General features: G+C 40.5%; 2 protein-coding genes across 3 annotated transcripts in view; one reads left to right on the plus strand and one right to left on the minus strand.

Moving 5' to 3' along the window:
- adam12 (ADAM metallopeptidase domain 12) overlaps positions 1-12,604 on the minus strand; it is a 185,124-nt gene extending 172,520 nt beyond the window's left edge. For both annotated transcript variants that reach the window (XM_017713419.2, XM_017713418.2), the window contains exon 1: positions 12,399-12,604. In XM_017713419.2, the coding sequence (XP_017568908.1) occupies positions 12,399-12,489 (91 nt within the window). In that variant the 5' untranslated portion in view covers positions 12,490-12,604. The remainder of the gene's footprint in view (positions 1-12,398) is intronic.
- LOC108436748 overlaps positions 12,592-13,009 on the plus strand; it is an 87,261-nt gene continuing 86,843 nt past the window's right edge. Inside the window, exon 1 of the mRNA XM_037541871.1 lies at positions 12,592-12,888. The gene's annotated coding sequence lies outside the window, so the exon portion shown is untranslated. The remainder of the gene's footprint in view (positions 12,889-13,009) is intronic.

The raw sequence follows: 13,009 nt of genomic DNA on the forward strand, positions 1-13,009 counted from the left end.
AAAACAGAAGTTAAGTGGCTCAAGGACACCTCAGTCATGTGCTGTCGGCTCTGAGGATCGAACCAGCGACCTTCCGGTCACCAGGCTGGTTCCCTAACCTCTAGCCCATGACTGCCCCCACTGCTACACTTATAAGACTGCTTGGGTAAACCAACAAACCTCCTACATTCACCTATTACCATAAGTCATTCTAGATAAGAGCATCAAATAATTTTAGCTACTTAAAGTTGATTCAGCTATGTGCATTTAATCAGTAATCCACCTTTAGAGTTTGAACCGTATGCTCTTATGATCACTGAGCTTCACATATGGATTGGATAAACTTAAGATGCAAAACTCAAAATGATCAGACAGGCCAAGATGTTAATTACAGGCTAGCAGTTACTTAGATCATGTTTAGAAGACCATGGATTTATGTTTGTGACAAGGCAGTATAGAGACTTGCATATAGTGTACACTTTCAGCAGTGTTTATACATCTAAGGTTAAGAGTGGAATATTCATTGGAATATTGGAAGACTGTCGAAAAAAAAAACTTTGCAGAACAAACTTTTTTCTTGCCAAATGCTTGACCCTTCATGCTGCATGAAGATATATTCATCTAAAGGAAGGGACTTTTTAAAAGCTTTAAAAACAGAAGTCATGCTGGATTGTTGAACAAATCTCACATTCTCTACCCGCACATAATGCTAGATTTGTAAAGCCATCTGCATTTCAACCCACAGTTTTATAGCAGTACCAGCTTTGTATGAGTATCTCTGTGCTTCATGACATGTAGCAGCTGTAGCAGGCAGTGAATTAGCATAGCCCATGTGGCAGTGTTTTCGTCTTGTCTGCAGCACATCGTTTTCAAAAAGCAATGTGGCAGTTTGAGTTGCGCAGATGTCAGATTCACAATTTTGTGTTCATCTTATACAACTTCCAGCACAAGCTAAGGGAAAAGTAGAAAAAAAGTACAAAGATAGGAAAAAAAACCCAATTCAAATCTCGATCCCATGGCATTGCAGTGAATAAAATGTGCTGTAGCCCAGCATCACCTAAATGTTCTGCTTTTATTAGTTTAAAATATCTGTCTAATCTAAACATCTGTCTAATACCATTATTTTATGTTTTAAGCAATTATCTGCTGATAACAATGTGATTCTGATATTATCTTACATCCCTAGCAACAATTACAAGTGCAGAGATAGATGAAAACCTCTCTGTAAGAGCGTCTCCTTTAAAAAGATTACTTAATCCGCAGTGACAGCCTTCCAAACTGACTACTAAACCGGGACACAAAACATAATCATGGTTTACATTGTAACATGCTTCCAAACTTACATATAACCTGCATATAACATGTGAAAATGTAGAAACTGGAGAAACCCAGCTCTGTGTCTTCCAATAACTTGCCCTGTTCAGTTTGTTCTTCTCACAAAAATATGTACTCTTAAGTTAGTACTAACAACTTGCCTGGATTCAAGGTTTTCAGACTAACAAACTGGCCAAAGAACTAGCACAAATATTTGAAAGAACAGCTACAGTACCAAAGTGATTCTTGATCAAGAAAACAGCTGGAGCTTCTCTAATGACCTTTCCTTTGCCTTGGACCTTGTTCTGCTACGGTTCAAACTGTCTGACTTCTTGAAAACAACTGCCACACACAAGCCTTGTTACTTGTTACCAAGAAGATAAGATGCTGGAATCCTACCAAACATTTTCTAATCTATATCAATTATTGATGTGTCTTGGCCTATTAGTTATCGTTTATGCACATCTGAAAATGGTGTGAAAGTGTGTTTTATGTTTTTCTGCTCTGACCACCCCCTGCAGAGTGAATCTCCACAGATGTAGAGTTCCAACCACAAAGACAAGAAGACACTTTTGTTTGCACAGCATTTTGAACACTGAACACTTCCACATGTAATTCTAATACTTGTGCACTTCATTCAAACTCTTAAACATTTGGAGTGATTTCAAATCTCTGATCTTGTCTGTTCTGTCTGTTAATGATGTGGTGTGCATTGTCTGTCATGCCTTTCACCACTTTTATGTCTTCTCTGTCTTTCATGTATGCACTCAAATTCAATTCAGTGAGATACAAGAGTTTAACACTGACATTGCCGTTAGCAGTAGTATATGTACTGCATATTTGTTTTGTAGTCTTGTAAAAAAGTGTTGTTTAACAGCTGGCATTTATTAACACATCTGTAACCTGGGCCAGCTCACATTTTTTAAGCGGATGTCAAAACACAAACTGTTTAAGTTAGCTTGCAAGGCTATAGATGAGCCAGAATTTCAGAAGAATCGATAACTCAGTCACTTTATTTAAAAGCTCTGAATTTGCGGCCAAGTTGTGACAACGTTGTGACAACCATGTTCAGAGAACGTAAACAGGGCCACCACTTGACAACGTTGTAGCAATGTTGTGAGAAAGAAGACAACATTGTGACAATGTTGTGTGTTTGCTGGGCCTGTGCTAACTGCAGGCAACAGACCAGAATGGTGATGTTTCATTGGCACAAACATCATGTCTCAAGTAATTAATTAATAAATCCATGTTTTCAGATTAGTAGTGAGTAACTCCTCTGAGTTTCTCGGCATGGGACATAATCAAGAGTCCTTGAATAAAACTCTTTATGCTACGGTGGTAGTAACATGAACAGACTGTAAGTCACTCTGAATGATGGCGTATTCCAGAAGGAGTAAACGTAATGTACAGCGTAACATTAAAAATGGTATCTTTTATTGGCAGCCCAATGTTGGATGCACAAACAAATCTAATTTGGTTAAACAATTTACCTTTAGTTAGGATGACTACAAAATCTGCAGCTCAAAGCCTTTAGTGCATCAAGCTGCCTTGACATTTTTTGTTCTTTCAACAGTTTTCCTCTGACTGTGCTCAGTATTGCAGGATTTCATTTATAAATCAAGCCTTTCGCTACCTGGAATAAAAAGCACACGATAATAAGCCTAAGCACACTGTAACAGTTGAGTCTAGAAACGGAGAATAAAGCTGGAGGTCATCACTGTCACCTGCACAGTGAATTATGTGTCCTTTCTCTAAGATTGCGAACAAACTAAAAGACACACACACCCAACCCTAAGACTCCTATGAAAACAGCTTCAACACTTAACGCCTGGCTGCACAAACTAATGCCAGTTGCTTGTGTCTGAATCAATCATTGTATGAAAGCTTCCGTCTCCAGTGGACATGTGGAGGCTGGATCAATAAACTCTAGGGGTCCGTTCAAAACAACACAGGAGCTACATGGACAGTGAAAGCTGTGAGCAGCAGTTTGAACAATGAAGTTGGTGCCAAGGCTGCAGGTGATAGTAAGTTTCTGAGCAACAGCTAAACATCACGGTTAACTTTAACTGAAGTGAAACACACATTTACATGACATTAATTGATAATATGACTTCAATACAGACACGCAAACGGCATTAACACATGTAATCAGCTGTAGAACATATCCAAACTCTGCTTTTTACTTTGCTTTAGCCATTCTAACAAGGGTCTTTAAAGGGTGTAAAATTTAGATATTATCAAACCAAACAAAATTAGCTAAGAAAGTTAGAAAACATTTGACCAAAAACACAAGTATGTTTGTGTTCTTTGGTTCTAGCAGGATTATCTGCGGTTATTGGAGAAAAGTAATGCCAATCCCAACTGAGAGGCTCCTCAGTCTGAGGGTAACAACAGCCTCTCAGGCAATGTAAATAAACAAATTTGTGGTTCTTCTATGTGTGCTAAAAATGCACTCAGACTGTTTGTGTTAATGGCTCTTGCTTGCCTGCCCCAGTTCCACTCCGTCATCTGCACCTTAACCCTTAGCGCACTGCATTATTTATTGTTTGTATATCTTCATCTCAGTGTCAACTGCATATTAAATTAATTTAAAAATTAGTTCACAAAATAGCAGTCAAGAGAAAGATGTCTTGCTTACACTGCAGACTGCTTTAGCTTTTGATAAACATAATTTTGTATATGTGCTATGTGTGTGTGTGAGTGTGTGTGAGTGTGTGTGTGAGAGAGAGAGAGAGAGAGAGAGAGAGAGAGAGAGAGAGAGAGAGAGAGAGAGAGAGAGAGAGAGACCGGTCTATTTGTCATGTAGGTCACAGTACAGTCCTGGAACTTTTTAACACTCACAGTCATGTTCAGGGAGGTCTCAGGTGGAGTAGCACTGTAACACCCTGTTGATGAGGTGCTGAGGTCACATTACCGCACCCCTCTAAAACACCATTCCTAAAACCCCAGAGGAGAAACCCTCCCACCCAGCAGAGGAAACGTGGACTTACAGACTAAATCACACCTGTTTTGCCGCAGAACACACCCTCCCTTCGCCCTTTCTATAGCCCTCTCTCCCTCTTTATTTCTCTCTCTCCCTTTCTTACTCTCTCCCCTCTCTCTACCTTTTTTTGCTTCACTCCTTTATCTTTCTCTCTCCTTCACTCTCCCTCTCTTTCACTCTGTTTCTTTCTCTCTCCTTCTCACTGTCTCTCTTCCTTTTTCCCCCTATCTCTCCTTATCTTTCTCTCACCCTTTCTCTCTTTCTTTCTCTCCCCCTGTCTTTCTCGTTCTCTCCCTCTTCATTCTGTCTCCCTCTCGCTGTCTCTCCCTCTCTTTCTCTCTCTCTCTCTCTCTCTCTCTCTCTCTCTCTCTCTGCCTTTTTGCTTCAGTCCTTTATCTTTCTCTCTTTCTCACTCTCCCTCACTTTCACTGTCTCTCTCTCCCTTTCTTTCTCTCTCCTTCTCACTGTCTCTGTTCCTCGTTTTCCCTATCTCTCCTTATCTTTCTCTCACCCTTTCTCTCTCTTTCTTGTCTCCTTTTTCATTCTGTCTCCCTCTTGCTGTTTCTCCCCCTCTCTTTCGCTCTATCTCTTATACCCTCTCTTTCTTTCTCTCCCTCTCTTTCTCTGACTTACTGTCTTTCTCTCTTCCTCACTCTCTCCCTTTTCATTGTCTCCCTCTCGTCTGTCTCTCCCCATCTCTTTCTTTCTCTCCCTCTTTCCCTGTCTTACCGTCTCTTTCTCTCTGCCTCACTCTCTCCCTTTTCATTGTCTCCCTTTAGTCTGTCTCTCCCTCTCTCTTTCTCACTCTCTCTTATTCCCTCTTTCTTTCTCTCCCTCTTTCCCTGTCTTACTGTCTCTCTCCCTCTCTTGTTATCTTTCTCCCTTCTCTCACCCTCTTTCCCTTCCTTTTTCTCTCCCTCTTTTTGCTTCACTCCTTTATCTTTCTCTCTCCCTCACTCTCCCTCTCTTTCACTGTCTCTCTCTCCCTTTCTTTCTCTCATTCTCACTGTCTCTCTTCCTTTCTCCGTATCTCTCCTTATCTTTCACTGTTTCTCTCTCCCTTATTCCCTCTTTCTTTCCCTCTCTTTCCCTGTCTTACTGTCTCTTTCTCTCTTCCTCACTCTCTCCCTTTTCATTGTCTCCCTCTCGCTGTCTCAACCCCTCTCTTTCTCTCTCTTATTCCCTCTTTCTTTCTCTCCTTCTTTCCCTATCTTATTGTCTTTTACTCTTCCTCACTCTATCTCTCTCCTTCTCATTATCTCTCTCGCTTCCCTCACCCTTTCACTTCCTTTCTCTCTCTGTCTCTCTCTCTCTCTCTCTCTCTCTGTCTCTCTCTCCCTTTCTTTCTCTCCTTCTCCCTGTCTCTTCCTCTTTCTCCCTATCTCTCCTTATCTTTCTCTCACTCTTTCTCTCTCCCTCTCTTTCTGTCTTTCTCATTCTCTCCCTTTTCATTCTGTCTCCCTCTCGCTGTCTCTCCCCTTCTCTTTCTCTCTTTTCATTCTGTCTCCCTCTCGCTCCCCCTCTCTTTCTCTCACACTTATTCCCTCTTTCTTTCTCTCCCTCCTTCCCTGTCTTACTGTCTCTTTCTCTCTTCTTCACTCTATCTATCCCTCTCCCTCTCTTGTTATCTCTCTCCCTTCTCTCACCCTCTTTCCCTTCCTCTCTCTCTCTCTCTCTCTCTCTCTCTCTCTCTCTCTCTCTCTCTCACACACACACACACACACACACACACACACACACACACACACACACACACTTTCTCTATCTCTGACTCATTGTCTGTGCCAATCTGGCGAGGAAGAGGATGCAAACTCTAAAAGTTTGTGATTTTATAACAGAATTCCGGAAATCTGGAACAGAGATTCCAACTCATTGGATGATCTGGATTAAAGCAGCAGCTGAACCTGTACTACTGACCAAATGTTTTGAATTGCTTGTCATTTTAATAATAATGAATTATTCAGTGTATACTGAAATGTTATAAACCAGATCTATTTATAGTTATATTATAAGTATTTTGGGTGGGGAAAAATTGTAAAAAAAATTGTAAAATTGTAAAAAAATAGAAAAATAGTTTTTAAGTTCTGAAAAAAACTGTTAATAGCAATTTATTCACAAAATGACTATAAATAGCTATTTGATCAGCATGACTTGGTCACCACCGACAACTGGATATTAATTTTCCATTAATATTAATTCATTCTGGATGTTAAACATTACTCTCATTTGTTATAGAATTATTTAAAGCTGCATTCATCATCAAAAACCTTTCTTTATTTTATAGCTTCTACAAATGGTTCGAAAACTATAGAACATTAGTATTTTCACCTCATTTCATACCCGGTACTGTGCTACAGTAACAACTTACCCGGTGACTTCGTGTCTCCTCACGGAGTTCGGCGAAGCATCGTCACAGGAACATTCTTTCATTTATTTAACTTCTGTCCAAAACAGTCATCAAAGTACGAGTTATACATTTTTTTACCCTGCAGGGATATGTCCACATTTCCAAATTTCAGTCTTAGAAGTTGCATTTTCTAGGTTCTTACAATTCAAGTAATCCCAAACACATTCAGTGATGTCGAGGTCTGGTGTTCTCAGAACAATGGATTTGCCCCTCTGTGGTGGTCAGTTTGACTCTAAAACTCTGACTCTAAAGTTTGTTTAATTTGCAAAAACTTTTCTTTTCTTTTTTCAGGTTTCTGTTTTGTTGTTCTAGTGTTCTGCCTGGTATGTGATACAAACATAAAGCATGGCCAGTCTCTCTCAGGTTACATTTAGTGGCTCTGGGTGCAATACTCAGAGGAGTGTGATGCTGTGAAACAACTTCAACTCTCATACCATTAGCGTGTCAAGTGCCCTGCAGGAGGTGCTAACATGAGAAAAATACACACTGCTAATACACAGTAAAACTGCTAATGGTGATAATGTACAGTACTGTTTTAGTACAGAAATGTCCGCCTTAAACAAACACAAACGTACATAAACACACGAAAAGATGCTTTAAGTCAGGGTGACGAGGGACCAGACTGAGTGACAAATCACCATGAAAGCAAGAGGACAGCTGTCATGCCACATTCTTTGCTGTCCAATCAGGTGTCAGCGATACGGTGACAAGTGGCTAAAGGAGGTGACAGTGCTAGCTAGTGTTTGTGATGATTTAACCATGTAGTTAACATGGTGCTAACTGGTCAGTGTAGCCCAAGTTTCTACTCCTTGTTAAGAAAAGAAGAATAGTTATACAGAAAAGGACATCATCCCCACTATTAAGTACTACAAAGTGATGTTTAGGGGCTGGTTTTCCTCCAAAGGCCCTGGGAAACATCAGGAGAATTGAAAGGAAAATCCGACTGCCTCTGCCAAAAAGCTAAAACTGGGTCATGGATCTTGCAGCAAGACAATGATCCAAAACATGCAACCAAATCCACAAAAAAATTACCACAGAATCAAGCTTTTGACATGGCCGTCCCAGTCCACTCAGGGCCCTGGAGGATCTGGAGGGCATTCTGTATTTACAACTGCTCTCAAGTTCCATGCTCTGTATTCTCCAACCTCATTAAGCATTATAAGACAAGATTCATTGCTTTTATGTTGGCAAAGGGTGGTGGCACTAAAGTACTATATACATGGGTGTCAACAATTGTGACAAGTTTTTAAGGTTTTTTGTTTTATTAAACTAAATTCACTTGAATTAAAGTTTGAGCTAAAAAGCCACAAAGGACACATAAACAGGGAACTATGTTCAGTTAGATTTTTGGTGAACTACTGCTTGAAATGAAGCTTGTGTTCTCTTGCTGAAAGCACACACCATGATGGATACGGGCATCATGAAAAATCTGTAATATAGTCTTTAGGCTATATAGCAAGTTGTATTATCAAGTGAATGCCCAGTATCTTCAAATGGTATCTGCTACTGCAGGTATTCATTCACATCCCTGACCACTTATCTAAGGCATTCTCATAAAGCACTCGCACACAAACACAGATACTCAGTCTCCTTGGATCTATGAGACCCGGCAGTTCTAAGGTCAGGCCAAGCTCAGACCTTATTTCTCTCTGAGAAATAACAATGCTTCAAAACATTTTCCAGATAGAGTCTCTCTCTGTGTTTGGTAGGACCTTCTTCAGTTGTCAAGGTCAAATGAGAAAATACCAAGTGCAAACAACAGTTATGAGCTATAAACGAACACATTGTATACACAGACCACAAAGGAAGTCAGCCTGAAAAGCAGAATCTCCAAACTTTAAAGTATGGCTTCAGTCTTTGCTGACTGAGGATTTTTATTCATAATTACACTGTGTTGCATTCAGAGCTGAAGGACATCAATACAGTTCAGCTCATGCCTGTATCCTAAATGTGGTAACTCACTTTTTTATTGTAGACTTTTAATGGAATTCTAGATCACTCTCTTAAATTTTTGACAGTTTTGAGAGTTACAGGCTCACTGTTTTAACTTTAAATAATCACAAATACCAGGAGATGACGGCAATTGCTTACTGATGGATGTGGTACTAGGTTATAAAAAAAATCATCAAACACATTATGTTAACGTTACGGTAACATTAGCTAAAAGCTGAACACAGCCATATCAAAACACTTACAAATTCACAATTTTCTTTAAATGACTCAAGCAAGAGATGTTAGTGAAAGACATTAATATGTCAAACAGCATTTTCTCGTAATGCTAGGAATTTAGTATACAGGGTGTCCCAAAATATTTTAATCATTTCGTAGTGAAATTATGTAGCCAGTTCTCTGTCAAATGATCTCAATTTTTTACAAAATGTGTAAAAACTAACCAAGTTTAATTTTTAATGTGTTCCCTAGAAATGAAAAGGCATTTTGTGTTTTAGAGTATGCTCAAATACAGTCAAACAAGAGTGTGCAGCGTGCGTTTACGAGAAATTTCAATAAAAATGCTCCAACTGGAAAGCAGATTTGGACATGGCACAGGTGTTTAACACAGGTGGTTACAATCAGGAGCAGGGTCTGAAACAAGGGGGCAGGACCAGGAAGAAACAAAACAAGGAATCACATGTACAAGACCAAAACAAAACAAAAGCACATGTAGGACTGGGAGGGGCCAATTGTGACACTTGTCAAAATTGTGCTTGTCAAAATTATTTCAAAAATGGTAAAATTTGAACTTGAAGCACTAAGTCAGCAATGCAATATAAACTTAGCCATCTAAAGCAGCCACATTTGCTGTGAAAACACACTGCTGAATAAAGATTTCCATCTCACATGATGGCCCATCACAGATGTCTCCTGGCATCTTTCATAAAATATGTTGAAAAACAACTTTTTACAGATTGAAAACTGGACTATTTTGATAAAAAAAAAAACTACATAAAAGATACAAATGTGCTTAAAGTCATGGGTCAAACGTAAATATTATTATTTTTAATCATAGTATTGAGAACAAATATTCATGTACATTTTTGCAAACACCAACAAGTACTGGAAGACTGTAAAATGCTATTCAAGCCAGCCTCAAGAAATATTCTCACAGCTTTGACTAAACACGAAAATTCCATCTCAGTTCTGTGTGTTTTCGATGTAGTGCCCAAAGCTAACAGTAAATCTAGAGAAGCTGTGAGAAACAGCTGCATACCTTTATCATTAATGAAAGCACTCTGTGGAAACCCAAACACACACACACACACACACACACACACACACACACACATACACACACACACTTTCAACTTTGATTAACACAGCCCACACTGACATCACAGCCCAAGTTTGCACTGATTCAGTATTAAAAGGCTTGTCTGTGCATATATTTGCCATAAAGAACTAAACTACCAATCACCTAATATATGACAATTTACCTCAGTTTAAAGCAATTACACCAAAGACCCTAACATTTATACACCATGAATGGACAGTTCTATGATATTTGAATCCATTAAATGAGTCACTAAACAACACTGTAGTTCATCTGTTTCTAATCTGACTTTTCGGCCAGTCTGGAGTTCATGCTCAATTCATCAAATAACAGACAGCATGGTCATATTAACTGCTAATGCTGCAGGAACAGCGATCAAACAGAAAAGTTTATCTTCCACACTTTAAGAGCTCCAGACAAAAAACAACATTACATACACTTCTTTAATCTTACACGGAGAATCTTCAGCACTGTTTTTGTAGCTGGGATTTAAAGCAGTTTAACTCAAAGAGGAACACATGTTGAGTTATTATGTGGTCAGTAATGATGAGGCAGATGAACTGACCAGTGTGCTGGTCGCTCATCTGTCAGCACTGGAGGAAGCAAACTGTACATGTGTGAGAGGCCGAACAGCGACTGGTCTCAGATCATACCAGCTAACCAGCTCTGACACGCACACACACACACACACACACACACACACACACACACACCGCAGGCCCTGACTGCAGTTTCACACTGATCAAAGCTCCCCAGCGGCGGTCACCCTCCATAATCCCCCCTCATCTACAGCACACACACATACATACACTACTACACACTCCTATATACACACACTTTCACTCTCTCTCTCTCTCTCTACCTGCCTTTCTCTCTCTCCCTTTTGCTTTATACTTTTTCCTCTTTCTCTCTCTTTCTCTACTTCTTCCTTTTTCTCTTTCTCTCTCTCAATTTCTCTCCTATCTCTCTCTGTTCTCTTATTTCTCTAATTTGTTTTCCATTCTTTTTTATTTCTCCTTCTATCACTCTTTTCTCTATTCACTTTTTACTTTCTTTCGCTCTCTTTCTATTTCTCTGTCCTTTTTTCTCTCTCACACATTTTTCAGTTTTTCTCTCTATTACTTTCTCTACTATCTGTCTGTCTCTATCTCTTTCTCTCCCTCTCTCAATCTTTGTTCCACTCTTTTCTTAATTTCTTCTTTTTTCTACTCAATCCTTTTTCACTTTCTCTTGCTCTGTCTTATTCTTTCTCGCACTCTTTCTTTTACTTTTTCTCTCTCCATTACTTTCTCTACTATCTCTCTCTGTTTCTCTGCCTTTCCCTGTCTGTCTCTATTTCTACCTTTTCCACTCTTTCTTTTTCCCTCTTAATTTCTCTCTCTCTTGCTCTATTTCTTGTTCTCTTCTCTTTCACTCTTTTTTCCTCTCTCTCCTCTTTTCTCACTCTTTATGTCTCTATTCCTTTTTTCTCTTTCCTCCCTCTCTCTCTCTCCCTCTCCCTCTCTCTGCATGTGAAGCCAGGTTCAGTTCTGATATTACTCCTCTTTGAATATGAAAGATCAAAGCTTCAGAGCATTAGCGGTTGGTAGGGGAGGGAATGAAAACCAAGCTAAATCTGTAGAAACACAGCCGTGCACGATCACACTAACCGGTAATCTTCACTTATGATAATGAGCGCAGCTCTAAAGCCGACCCATGTAAACAGCCCATCTTCTCTCCCTGTCCTCACTTTGGCTTTGGCTCATTATATTCATATAGAAACACATGGAAGAAGTTATTTTTCAGCTCAGTGATCCATAAATATAGTAGATTACATGCGCACTCTCACGCACACAGTTTCAATATCGACAGCTCTTCCTTTCTCATCTTTCACAGCTGCGCCGATTTATTCTTTCTCGCTGTCAACTCCCTCATCATATCACTTTGGACACGTACAAATCAGAAACATGGGTTTAAGTAGGACACAGATCACAGAGCTGCGAAAAAAAGGCTTTATGTAGTAGAAAGACAACATTGCACATCCACAGAAAAGGGGCTCTTCGGTAAATGTGGAGGTTATATAAGCTAAACAAACATATTGAAATGAAATGCTTCTCTGCCTGGCGGAGTGGATGTTCTCTACGGAAATCTGTTGTATGCTTCCTTTGTACCACATCACAGAAGTATGTTTTTGCTGCCGTGTCCTTTTTTTGCTAAACGTGCAGTCCACAGGCCAGCAAGTCTCAAAGTTTTCCACAGACACTGATGACCACCACATCTGCCAGGGAACCGAAAGACCTTTAGCCCAGTGCCCCAGAAAACGCTCGTAACTTTTTTAAAACGGGGCTGTTTTTTTTTTTTTCAGATATAGACTCGTGTTGAGACAACAGGCATAAAATGCTATGAATCTGAGTGAGGCGATATTTCTATCACATTATAGAGACTCTCTGAATGGGAGACGCTCTTACCTTCAGGTGAATCAACCGCCAGTCCGTGCGCGAGCCACGCCAGCGCGTGCAGCAGCAGAGCGCGAATCTCCGCGCGCCGGCGGCTGCCCATGTTACCCGGCTCGCGGCGATGGAGCGACGAGCGCGAGGTCTCCTTCTTAATATATACACACACACACACACACACACACACACACACACACTCCTTCTCACACACGCACGCGCGCGCGCGCTCGCGCACACTGAGGATGTGACAGGATGCGAGGGAGTTCCGGCAATACGAGCAAAATCCCAAACTGAAGGAGGCGGAGCTGCTCGAGCCTCCAGAGAGATGTTCAAAATAAACCCGCACAAAACAAAGTTTCTCCAGCCGGGACTCCGAGGTGGACGCTGCGGGCGCGGAGACGGAGAGTGAGACCGTGGACCGGCGGCGGAGGCAGCGCGCGCTGTCCAATTACAAGTGAGGGAGGATTAGCGAACCGCTAACGAGAGAGAGCTGCTGTGCGCTGAGGTAATGACTCACAAACACGGCTGTTCAAAGAACTTTTCCAAACGACGGGTAGCTCCAGGTACCGCATTATGGGTTACATCAGGTAACAGGGAGACTTTAAAGGGCAGTTCCACAGAAATTC

The sequence above is a fragment of the Pygocentrus nattereri genome, chromosome 10 (genome assembly GCF_015220715.1).
Source record: "Pygocentrus nattereri isolate fPygNat1 chromosome 10, fPygNat1.pri, whole genome shotgun sequence".
In the NCBI taxonomy this organism is placed as follows: domain Eukaryota; kingdom Metazoa; phylum Chordata; class Actinopteri; order Characiformes; family Serrasalmidae; genus Pygocentrus; species Pygocentrus nattereri.